The sequence below is a fragment of the Onychostoma macrolepis genome, chromosome 04, assembly GCF_012432095.1.
Source record: "Onychostoma macrolepis isolate SWU-2019 chromosome 04, ASM1243209v1, whole genome shotgun sequence".
NCBI classification, from domain to species: domain Eukaryota; kingdom Metazoa; phylum Chordata; class Actinopteri; order Cypriniformes; family Cyprinidae; genus Onychostoma; species Onychostoma macrolepis.
The window spans coordinates 27,995,570-28,008,069 of NC_081158.1; the positions used below are offsets into that span (position 1 = coordinate 27,995,570).

A 12,500-nucleotide genomic window follows, 5' to 3' on the forward strand; every position below is an offset into this window, starting at 1 on the left:
CATTGTGTGAAGAGTTTTGAAAAATTGGCTTAAGTATTGAGAAATGGGTCCTACCAATTGTAAAAAAAATATGGCTAAAATTTAAAAGTTCTTTTCACTGCACACTATCAAACAAGACAAACGAACTATGCACAAATTTACAGTATGTACCCATCCCCCAGAGAGAGAGAGAGAGAGAGAGAGAGAGAGAGATGGTATGTATTTGTGTGAGAGAGGATTGTGTGTGTGTGCTGGCATTTCCCTACATTATGGGGACCAAATGTTTCCACAAGGTTAGAAATACCAGTAAATGTGGACCTTTTGGGGACAATATGTTTTGTTTCAAATGAGGAAACAGAATTATTAATCATACAGAATTAAGTTTTTGAAAATTAAATGAGCGGTAAGTTTAGAGGTAGGCTAGAAAATACTATTTGTACAGCAGAAAAAGTGTCTGTACAGTAGGGTAGAATTTGTACAGTAGTGTGTGTGTGTGTGTGTGTGTGTGGGTGTATGCAGAGATGGGCACATCTCTGGTTGCAATGAATGCATTAAGAATCCGTACAACTGCAGCTGTTATTCTGCTGCGTGATACCAAAGTCTCTTTGGTATTCTATAGTCTTTGGTGATACTGCGGAAGAACTGATGACGGTACGGTTTGATCTTCAGCTGACCAATCAGCAGAAAGGGGCGTTTAATTCCCGCCTACGTGTAAAAATCGAATATTCAAGCTGTTTATTCATTTTTCTACCCCTGAACGAAAAACGAAAATTTAAGCCAAATTCTCGTTTTTTTATATGACCCCAAGCATCTCATGTGTGTAGTCGTGTCATAGTGTCATAGACTTTAAGAACTTTAAGTCATGAAATATAAGAAAATAACAATGCATATGCTTTTTTTCCCACTATTTAAAGAGAGTCTAGGGTTGTATAGACCCCAAACAGAACATGAGGGTTATAACTTTGAATTTAAACATAAATAAAATTGCTCATGGCAATAATCTGCCCCAGCTATGTGGTTATAAGCCACTACTGTTTTAATCTCTTTTTGAATTTGAATTTTGACTTAACATTGTAATTTAGTTTACCAATAATATACAGGTGCTGGTCATATAATTAGAATATCATCAAAAAGTTGATTTATTTCACTAATTCCATTCAAAAAGTGAAACTTGTGTATTATATTAATTCATTACACACAGACTGATATATTTCAAATGTTTATTTCTTTTAATTTTGATGATTAGAGCTTACAGCTCATGAAAGTCAAAAATCAGTATCTCAAAATATTAGAATATTACTTAAGACCAATACAAAGAAAGGATTTTTAGAAATCTTGGCCAACTGAAAAGTATGAAAATGAAAAGTATGAACATGTACAGCACTCAATACTTAGTTGGGGCTCCTTTTGCCTGAATTACTGCAGCAATGCGGCGTGGCATGGAGTCGATCAGTCTGTGGCACTGCTCAGGTGTTATGAGAGCCCAGGTTGCTCTGATAGTGGCCTTCAGCTCATCTGCATTGTTGGGTCTGGTGTCTCTCATCTTCCTCTTGACAATACCCCATAGATTCTTTATGGGGTTCAGGTCAGGCAAGTTTGCTGGCCAATCAAGCACAGTAACACTATGGTCATTGAACCAGCTTTTGGTACCTTTGGCAGTGTGGGCAGGTGCCAAGTCCTGCTGGAAAATGAAATCAGCATCTCCATAAAGCTTGTCAACAGAAGAAAGCATGAAGTGCTCTAAAATTTCCTGGTAGATGGCTGCGTTGACTGTGGACTTCAGAAAACACAGTGGACCAACACCAGCAGATGACATGGCAGCCCAAATCATCACAGACTGTGGAAACGTCACACTGGACTTCAAGCAACATGGATTCTGTGCCTCTCCACTCTTCCTCCAGACTCTGGGACCTTGATTTCCAAATGAAATGTAAAATTTACTTTCATCTGAAAAGAGGACTTTGGACCACTGAGCAACAGTCCAGTTCTTTTTCTCCACAGCCCAGTTAAGATGCTTCTGACGTTGTCTCTGGTTCAGAAGTGGCTTGGTAGCCCTTTTCCTGAAGACGTCTGAGCGCGGTGACTCTTGATGCACTGACTCCAGCTTCAGTTCTCTCTTTGTGAAGCTCTCACAAGTGTTTGAATCAGCTTTGCTTGACTGTATTCTCAAGCTTGCGGTCATCCCTGTTGCTTGTGCACCTTTTCCTACCCAAATTCTTCCTTCCAGTCAACTTTGCATTTAATATGCTTTGATACAGCACTCTGTAAACAGCCACACCTTTCAATGACCCTCTGTGACTTACCCTCTTTGTGGAGAGTGTCAATGTTCGTCTTCTGGATCATTGCCAAGTCAGCAGTCTTCCCCATTATTGTGGTTTCAAAGAACAAGAGATACCCAGCATTTATACTGTAGGGATGGTCATTAATTCAAACTCAAATGTAAATATTCTAATATTTTGAGATACTGATTTTTGACTTTCATGAGCTGTAAGTTCTAATCATCAAAATTAAAAGAAATAAACATTTGAAATATATCAGTCTGTGTGTAATGAATGAATATAATATACAAGTTTCACTTTTTGAATGGAATTAGTGAAATAAATCAACTTTTTGATGATATTCTAATTATATGACCAGCACCTGTAGTATAATGACTGTTTTTGTAGGCTACATGTAAATAATTATGTGTTAGCATATCTGTCAGGATCACTATGAGCAAATGTGAAAATAACAAGAGTGCCCATTTTTCTACTGAAGGAATTAGGCTGGTTGGAGGTTCTCGCTGCTCTGGGAGAATAGAGATACTTCATGCAAACACAAGGCATTCAGTATGTGACGCTGCCTTTGACCTGCAGGATGCAGAGGTTGTGTGTAGAGAGCTGGACTGTGGGGCTCCTGTACAGGTGCTGGGAGCAGCTGCTTTTGACAAAGGAGACACTCAGATGTGGACACAAGAGATCCAGTGCAGAGGAAATGAATCTTACATATCTGTCTGTTCAACATCATCTTCTTTCAAACACAATTGTACCCATGAGAATGCTGTAGGACTGTCATGTTCTGGTAATTGAGAAGCATTTTTCAATTTAAGATTAATCTGTTTTATGCTTGTGAACTGTTTCATACTGCTTCACTAAATCCTCAATTCTCTGTCAAGGTTACACAGATCTCAAATTGGTAAATGGTCCAGACTCCTGTTCTGGTCGAGTTGAACGTCAGTACTTCATTAAATTGGGCACAGTGTGTGATGCATGCTGGGATATGAGAGCTGCCAGTGTCCTCTGTAGACAGCTGAATTGTGGGATTGCTGTGTCTGTTGTGGGATCAGACTGGTTTGGAGAGGGAAGTGGTGAAATCTGGGCCGATGTGTTTGATTGTGACGGGAATGAAACAAAACTCTCAGAATGTTCCATCTCTTCATGGAGTCGAGCTGAATGTTCTCATAGACGAGATGTTGGAGTCATCTGCTCTAGTGAGAGGATTTTACTAAAAAAAAAGTTTTAATTTACCTAAATAAATTACCTTGCAGTATCTTGCAATGAAATGCCACATCTTTCCCTCAGATTCCTCTCTGTCTCTTCATGATGGTCTGGTGCGGTTGTCTGGAGAGAGACAGTGTGAGGGGGAGCTGGAAGTTTTCATCCATCAGGTCTGGAGGAGAGTTCTGCTGGACTCCTGGAGTCTCACTGAATCCTCTGTGGTCTGCAGACAGCTGGGCTGTGGCTCTGTGCTGAACTTCTATGGCTCCTCTTCATCCAGTCCTGAACACAGTCATGAGTGTGTGACGGGCTTCCAGTGCTCTGGGAGTGAAGCTCATCTGGGGAACTGCAGCTCTCCACAAACTCTCAACTGCAGCTCCACACAACAGCTGTCAATCACCTGCCTTGGTGAGAAGAACAACATCTGGGCAGATTCTTCAGTTGTTAGTGATCAATAATGTGTTTTTCTTTCTCTGAATATCAGGTCGCGGGTCCATCAGGCTGGTGGGTTCTGGGGGAGACTGTGCAGGGAGGCTGGAGGTTTTTCACAGCGGTTCATGGGGGACAGTGTGTGATGACTCCTGGGATATTAAAGATGCCCATGTGGTGTGCAGACAGCTGCAGTGTGGAGTGGCCCTCAGTAACCAGCAGGTACCAGCCTGGTTTGGTCCTGGTTCTGGACCCATATGGCTGGATGAGGTGGAGTGTGAGGGGAATGAGACGTCCCTGTGGAGCTGCTCTTCTCCAGGCTGGGGAAGACATGACTGTAATCACAAAGAGGATGTAGGAGTCATGTGCTCAGGTAAACAGCACAGTAGTGTGCATGTTTTTTCAAAGATGTATTTATTGTTTTTCACAAAATATGTTATTTTTAAACTCCAGTGTTGATGAGGAGTGGAGGGGTCTTGTATCACATGGGTTTTGTTTTGTAATAATGACTATCTGACTGTACAGTTCATGCCCCCCCCCCCAAAAAAAATAAAATAAACAACAATAATGTCAATTATTTTATTATTTAAATGTATATTATGTAATATTATTATGGAGGTTCTCTGAGGTATTATATATTAAACATTTTAATGATATTAAAAGATGCATGTCTTAGGAAACATTTTTGTGCTGGCAGCATGCTTTAGACTTTTATTAATCAGTTATTTTGGTGATATTTTAATATTTTAGGTTTAACATGACCTGAACTGAATTGTTTTAATACACATCCTCTTTCATCTAGAGTTTAAAGAGATCAGGTTAACTGAGGGCTGTGAAGGGAATGTGGAGGTTTTCTACAATGGATCCTGGGGTAATGTGTGCTGGAACCAGATGGACAGAGACACAGTGAGTCTGATCTGTCAAGAGCTGAACTGTGGAAGATCTGGAGTTTTGTCTGATTCAGTATCAAGAGTGAAATCAGCTCCTAACTGGCTGGATAAAGTTACATGTCGACCACATGATTCAAATCTGTGGCAGTGTCCATCTTTACCCTGGGGACAAAATATCTGCAATGAATATGAAGTGGCTAAAATCATCTGCTCAGGTAGGATGATATTTAAATGACTTAATATGATCTCAGTAGTCATGTTTTTTTTGTGCATACATGTTTACTGTATGTCTAATGTGGGGAGTAAACTAATGTAGTAAGCTGATGGGACAAAATTATTTGAGGCTAAATGTTTTAATGTTAAAATGTAAATGTTAAATTAGTTTTCACACTAATGATTTGTTTTCAATTAGAGAAGGAATGTTCTATTCTGTTCAGTTTTCTTCATTTTTAATCTCAGAGGATCAGGCTCGTGAGTCTCCTCGGAGTCATCTGACATGTTCTACTTCACAATATCCTCAACAGAAACTGTGTTCAAGTAAGTGTTGGACAACAAATTAAATTTAAGCTAATGTAAGACTCATTTTCTAAATAAATTATTAAACTATGTTCATTTAAAAAAGAACAAGAAGGTCTAATCATACATTTAAAGCCATCTTGATTCAGTTTCAGTCTGTGTTTTGTTGTAAATGTTGTGCTGAAGTTGCTCAGTGCTGATTGATGTGTGTGTTTCAGATCATGTTCCTCTCAGACTGAGTGGAGGGGAGGGCCGGTGCTCTGGGAGGCTGGAGGTGTATCATAACGCTGTGTGGGGCTCAGTCTGTGATGATCAGTGGGACATCAGCGATGCTCAGGTGGTCTGCAGGCAGCTGGGTTGTGGAGCAGCACTGAGGGCTGATGGGAATTCAGTCTTTGGTGCTGGTGAAGGTGTTGTGTGGCTGAACAGAGTCGAGTGCAGAGGGAATGAGATTCACCTGTGGGACTGTCCTCTCTCCCTGAAAAACCACACTGACTGCTCCCACAAAGAGCACGCTGGACTCACCTGTGCAGGTCACAGCAAAACACTAAAGAATAATATTCGTTCTTAGATAAATATGTATTTATAATTTTGAATGTGTTTGTGTCCGTTTTTACAGATGTGTCAGTGTCCACTACTCCTGCCACAGTATCAGTTTCTCCTCCAGTTTCTCCTCCAGTGCGCTCAACATCAGTCTCTCCTCCAAAAACTCCTCCAGCAGCGTCTCTCTCCGTCCCCCCAGTGCTTGTGATTGTACTGGGAGTTGTGCTCTTACTGCTCTTAGTGCCACTGCTTATACTGATTCAGCAGAACAGAGTGATGAGGAGAGGTAGGTGTAAGGGAAGTAGGTCAATTTAGCTCAAAGGGAATCATTTATGATTTTATAGGGAATATCAACAAAATCACTGTTTTGTGGCTGATCACTGAGTCGGTGTGCGATTCACTGAACGAGCCGTATAACATCAACTCACTATTATTAAAATCCAAAATATAGTGAAAACACTATTAAATAGCACAGTAACAAGATTGGCATTAAGACATTAACTTATAGGCACAAAACCCAATATACTTGTCTTTTCAATATAAATAAGAGTTTATTGGATAAATCTAAGACATGTAAACTAATCTAACACATTAACACACGCATTCACACAAGTTGTAGAAAGAGAGAAAGTGAGGAAAGGATGAGTTTAAGAGAATGAAAATGTGAAATCCCAAGTTTACAGCAATATGGGCTATTGCATAGACCTGAACAACCATCAATCACTTATTTAACCCTCGCATTGAGTTTCTCAATGAGGCTAAAATTTATATCAAATGCACCGGCTCAGCTAGAATCTGGAGTTTGTACTTGCGTTGCCTTTGTGTTAAGGGATTCCCTTTTGTCAAAGTCTTTGCAGAAAAGGGGGTTTCCCCGAGTTGCTGATTGGCTGGAAGTTCAGTAGTCGTTGAAGTGATGTCTTGGGCGTTGGCTGAAAATGCAGAGTTGGTCTGGTTGAAGTTTGAGGCGGGTGCAGTCGGAGCTGGACTTTGCAGCAAACTTAAATTAGAACATGAAACTCTCAACGGAAAGAAAAGAAATTAAAGTAAAAGGATGTGATGAGACTATGTGGTTTTTCTTCTCATCGTGGTGTTAGCAGAGCGCTCAAAGAGCGCTAAAAAGCAGTGGCAAAAAGCAAAAAAGAGAGAAGAGGAGAGAGTTTGATGGTGTCCTGAGTTTTAACTGGGCTTTTGGACACATCCCATAATGGTGTGTTGACCAATCAGATATTATCTTAGCTCGGGGTGTTGCTCTGTTTCTCCTCCCAATCCATAAATCAACATGTTATCTGGTCAGTCACATGGTCTGAATTTTCCAGCTCTTTGCAGAGTATAATTTTGGACATGATTTCTATAACCAGAATATGATACATTTGACAAAGAATTGATTGGAAGAAACCTTTCAAGCAATAATTTTCACACTGATACATACCAAACATGAATATAAACCCTTAAGCTATTCAATTGTTATTAAAAAGACGCAATGAGTGATTAGGACATGAAAGTCAAAAGTGTAGGTTACATACATAATATGCAGTTATGCATAGGAAGGATTAGTTGCTCACAAGTCCTTTTAAGATGATTTTAGGTGCATCTACACAATTTCTGTGCCATTCTGTAGACGTGAGAATGTGTTCTGTGAAGAGCACAGAGGTTAAAAGGTTTTTAAGGAATTTCAGTCTGGTTCTTGTCCTGCTAGTTGGGGGCAAGCTCATGATTTCCATCGTGGATTTACATGTGATGGCCATGCTGTGAATCTCTTTGATCATCAATCTTGTTTACTTGCCCCAAATTTGACAATCTCCTTCCTGAGTTGGAATTATCAATAAGTGTTCCTTTTGTTTTAATGTTGCAAGTTGTTCCGTGAAAGAGGCTTGTTGATTAGGCTTGCTTCAGACTCATGGCACCAGGGTATCGTGGACAGATTTATGACATCCTGTTATCCAGGGCTTCTTTGTGGAATTTGCTCTTTTGGTGGTTCTAACACCAATCTGATTGAATCTTAAATTGTCTGATTTGCTCTGATATCCTACATAGGAGAGATCCAGAGACTGTCATATTGTGTCTTATTCAGTGTGTGATCAGTCATGTGTTGTGAACTGACAGCAGGTTTGTCTGTCTACACTCACAGCTCTCTCTAAGAGGAGACACAGGACGACGACTGAGGCCGTTTATGAGGAGATTCAGCACAGACACAATCACTTCACTCAGAGGGGTGAGACATGAGCCATCAATCTCATTTAATACCATTAATAAGAGTCTGTCAGACAGCTGATGTTCATCTATTATTAGTCCTGTTAAACCTCCTGCTTCAAACCACAGAATTCCTGACAGAAAACCACAGAGCTGCAGGTGCATGTTTATATGTGTGTGTGTGTGTGTGTGTGTATTTCTGGAAGGCAGTGAGGAATGGGTTCATTTGAGGTTACAAGTATTTGCTAATAGGCCCAACAAAAACATGGCATTTGTTTCTGTTTTGTGTTTGATGCACGTGTTTCTGACTGTTCTGCTCTCCTTTAACAGGCAGTCTCATCTCTGAAGAACTGCATTCTGGGTATGAAAATACTGATGAGCTTCTCTCAGGTTAGAGAGCTTAAGAATATTCAAATTAATACCTAAATAAACAATTTGATGGTCCCAAGAAATAAACTCCAAGAAATAACTATTTGTGACCAATGACTCAACTGTTCATGATACTAAAACTTTTATCTGGAAAAAGTGTTCAAGACTGCATATTATGATGATGTCAACAATGGCAGGTCTCAAGACCTGCAACAGCATAGTTTACATTTTGGTTCCAAAAATATTCCACAAACACCCAAATATACAACATGTGTTGATGCAGAAGAGATGGTGAAGGAAATCACGCCAGGATACTATGATGATGTCATCACTGATGGACTGAAACCAGATCGTGAGACAGGTGTCTCTCTGCTTTATGTACATATAAAAACATAAATATATTTTGTATTAAATTTGTAGAAGACACATCTGACAGGGTTTCCTCGGGGTCTTAAAAAGTCTTAAATTGGAGACGGAAAGACCAGAATTGCGATATGGCTGAATGTGACGATTAAACTTCAAAAGGCTATGATTTCATTAAATAAACATGATTTGCTTTGTCTACTGCCTTTACCGGGGAACCGTTATATTTCTGCCAAACGCGACACCTGCTGGCAGAGAATGAATCAGTTAACATGGGTTAAACTAGTGCGCGTATGAGTGCCTTATTTCACTGCACGATTCTATTAAAATGCATTTAGAATTATCACATAATTTAAGATATTAGGCCCTAAAATGTATAGCCTATATTTATATCATTTCATATAGTTAATATCACACGAAGAGTGCCGATTTTTTTCTACAAAAGTCAGCATGATTACAAATGTGATATTGATTTTATGCAACAGTTCAATAAACAAGAAGTTAATAATAAGAGACTTACGTTTTAGACACCATATTTCCTGCTTTTGCTCTATTTCGCCAACAAAAGTCATTCCAAACACAGCCACTGCACTGTTTTGTGTCTCTAAGCAACATGACGGTGTTTAGTTCTTGAATGAATCAACTGTTTAAATGATTCGGTACAATCTCAATGACTCACTTATTAACAGTGAATTGCTGCCACCTGCTGGTAGTTTTAATTTCACATTTAAAGTATCTTCATTTTTTAAAATAATTTCAAACGTCAGTTTTCAACGTTTTATGTTTCAAATATCAAAACATTATTTATGCATTTGTAACTGCAGGTTAGCATTCTATGTTCCTTTTGAGCTGCATTAAACAGTGTGTAAATACATCTAAATGCCACTTCAGATTCATTGCAAAGATAGAGTTTGTTGATACCGATTTAATTTGCTTGGTAACAGCCCAAATGCAAGAATTTGACTCAAAAGATGATGCACACTTTTAGAGAGAGAGAGAGAAAAAAAAAAGTCTTTAAGGTAAAAATGCCCATAAAACTTATTTTCAAAAGATTAATTTCTATCATTGCTGTGAACTGACCACACAGAATATGAAGAATATCAAAAAAAAAAGATAAGAAAAAAGAGTCAGCTGTCCACGGTAATCTTTAACATACCAGCACAATAACACACTCAGCAAAATATCGTCTAATTATAGTTATCGATAAAATCCCAGAAAATATTGAGATATAATTTTGTCAATATCGCACATCCCTAATTCATGTTATTTAATTTATATAAGTTATTGATAATAATTGTTTAAATCAATATAATAATTAATAATTTTGACTTATGCATTTTCTTAAAAATGGTTTAAAGGCTGAAATGTGAAGTTTATCATTTTCTAAAAAAAATGAAAATGATGTTTTTGTGAAAACTTGCATCTGAATTGTAAATTATGCTTTTTACAGTCATTTTACAGTTTAATATGGTACTATAGACATTGCCCTACCCCTCTAATATGGTATTAATTTTATTTTATTTATTTATTTTTTTGTGCATGCTTAACATAATACATTTAAAGTGATACTCAGTACTTATATGATGATGTAACATTTGTTTTGTTTATATCTTTATGTGTAGTGGGCACACCAGAGCATTATGATGATGTCATCATTTTTGGACAGAACTTTAAAGGTTTAACAGGTGAGTCACACAGAACTGCTTTTTATTATCACCAGCCATGTATATCATTATGTTATATAATGAATATGCATTTAAAATATCAATGAATCATCATGGCTTTATCGGGTTTAATCTAATAGTCCCGGACAGTCATGAGGAGAAAGAGATCAATGACACATTACAATGTGAGGTTTTATTTCACTCGTGTATCAGAGGGGGATCAGGAGGAGTATGATGATGTGAAGAGCAGCAATGAAGATGACAGAAACATGTTGGGTTGGTTATTGTTACCTTTTAACAAAATCTTCTTTCAGTCATTATTTTTGTCATTGAAACCCAATTTAAACACAATATTAATGTAATTATAACAATGAAAAAATGAATTTGCTTTTGTTTGAAAAAAAACAGACTATGACGATGTGGGGGAGGAGTCAAATAAACTGGGAAGAGCCATATGACTCAATGACCACACCCACTGCCTCTGTTCATTAAATCATATTACAGCTGCTGGAGCTACTGGGAGTTTCTTATATTGCTATTAATGCATCACTGCCTTCTGTTTTTGTAATTTGAAATATTTTTGTATGAAAGTTTACATACTTTGCAAAATTCAGTATCAACAAATTTCAGTATTTGTATTTTAGTATGTATTTGGCCTTCTATTTTGATATCAATGCAACTCATAAAAATATGTCAAAAATATTATTTGTGCTGAGCTTGAATCTTTTGCAGCAATAGCTCCATATGCAGATTGAGGTTGGGCTGACCCTTCTTGGTTTTTCTTTTCAACAGCTGATATGTTGCCATTTTCTTTTCCTTATATTTCTTCAGAGCTTCCTCTCGCTGAGCTTTGTCTTTCAAGAACTCCTACAGACACGCATAATAAAGCATCATTTGCCAAAGAATGTAAAGGATGATTAAAATGTGTGTTTACATGAAATAACGGGTCCTTCCTTAATGACATCACAAAAGAGTTTCATTAGGGAAAGGAAAACTCTACAACAATTCCATCATACTGATGGGCTTTAAAAGAAGTGCATTTGTAGGCTCTAGCACGGAGTATGCATTTGCCAGTTTTTATTTCCTCACCTCTCTCTTTCTTGCACGTTCCTCCTTCATCCTTTCATATTCTTGCCTTGTCTTCTGATACGATGACATTTTCTGCTTCCTTTGAATGAATGGAGTCTTATGGGAGCTGATGACAGAAATCAGGAATGTGGCTTTGTGTGCGTTTTATTTATATATATATATATATATATATATATATATATATATATATATATATATATATATATATATATATATATATATATATATATATATATATATCTACATATACAGTCATGGCCAAAAATATCTGCACCCTTGGTAAATATGATCAAAGGCGGCTGTGAAAATTTATCTGCATTGTTAATCCTTTTGATCTTTTATTGAAAGAAACCAAACAAAAATTCACAAAAATCTAACCTTTCGTTGGATAATAAGAATTTAAAATGGGGGGAAATATCATTATGAAATACCGGTAAATGTTTTTCTCTAGTACACACTGGCCACAATTAACGGCACCCTTTTATTCAATACTTTTTGAAACCTCCATTTGCCAGTTTAACAGCTCTAAATTTCCTCCTATAATGCCTGATGAGGTTAGAGAACACCTGACAAGAGATCAGAGACCATTCCTTCATCCAGAATCACTCCAGACCCTTTAGATTCCCAGCTCCATGTTGGTGCTTCTTCTCTTCAGTTCACCTGCTCATTTCTATAGGGTTCAGGTCAGAGGACTGGAATGGCCAGCAGAAGCTTGGTTTTGTGCTCAGTGACCCATTTTTGTGTTGTTTTTAAGGTTTGTTTTTGGATTATTTTATGGTTGGAAGATCAAAACATGGCCCATTATAAGATTTCTAACAGAGTCAGTCACTTATTAATTTTTTTATCTGTTGGTATTTGATAGAATCCATGATGCCATGTGTCTAAACAAGATGTTCAGGACCTCCAGCAGAAATATAGGCCCACAACATCAAAAATACAGCAGTATATTTCATTGTACACATGGGGTACTTTTTATCCCTGTGTTCACCAAA

The 12,500-nt window shown here is 37.8% G+C and overlaps 2 protein-coding genes across 2 annotated transcripts in view; one reads left to right on the forward strand and one right to left on the reverse strand.

The window, feature by feature from the left end:
• Nucleotides 1-10,526, forward strand: part of LOC131538532 (scavenger receptor cysteine-rich type 1 protein M130-like) — a 16,696-nt gene extending 6,170 nt beyond the window's left edge. Inside the window, 12 exon segments of the mRNA XM_058772397.1 lie at nucleotides 2,737-3,039; nucleotides 3,134-3,448; nucleotides 3,540-3,863; nucleotides 3,940-4,257; nucleotides 4,687-5,041; nucleotides 5,286-5,311; nucleotides 5,509-5,823; nucleotides 5,910-6,119; nucleotides 7,962-8,045; nucleotides 8,354-8,413; nucleotides 8,676-8,753; nucleotides 10,378-10,526. Coding sequence (XP_058628380.1) covers nucleotides 2,737-3,039; nucleotides 3,134-3,448; nucleotides 3,540-3,863; nucleotides 3,940-4,257; nucleotides 4,687-5,041; nucleotides 5,286-5,311; nucleotides 5,509-5,823; nucleotides 5,910-6,119; nucleotides 7,962-8,045; nucleotides 8,354-8,413; nucleotides 8,676-8,753; nucleotides 10,378-10,526 — 2,537 coding nt within the window.
• An 85-nt stretch (nucleotides 10,527-10,611) lies between these two features.
• The window catches only part of ccdc59 (coiled-coil domain containing 59), a 3,805-nt gene continuing 1,916 nt past the window's right edge, over nucleotides 10,612-12,500 (reverse strand). Inside the window, exons 3-4 of the mRNA XM_058774205.1 lie at nucleotides 11,509-11,614; nucleotides 10,612-11,286 (exon numbers count right to left, since the gene is read on the reverse strand). Of these exons, the coding sequence (XP_058630188.1) occupies nucleotides 11,122-11,286; nucleotides 11,509-11,614 (271 nt within the window). The 3' untranslated portion in view covers nucleotides 10,612-11,121. The remainder of the gene's footprint in view (nucleotides 11,287-11,508; nucleotides 11,615-12,500) is intronic.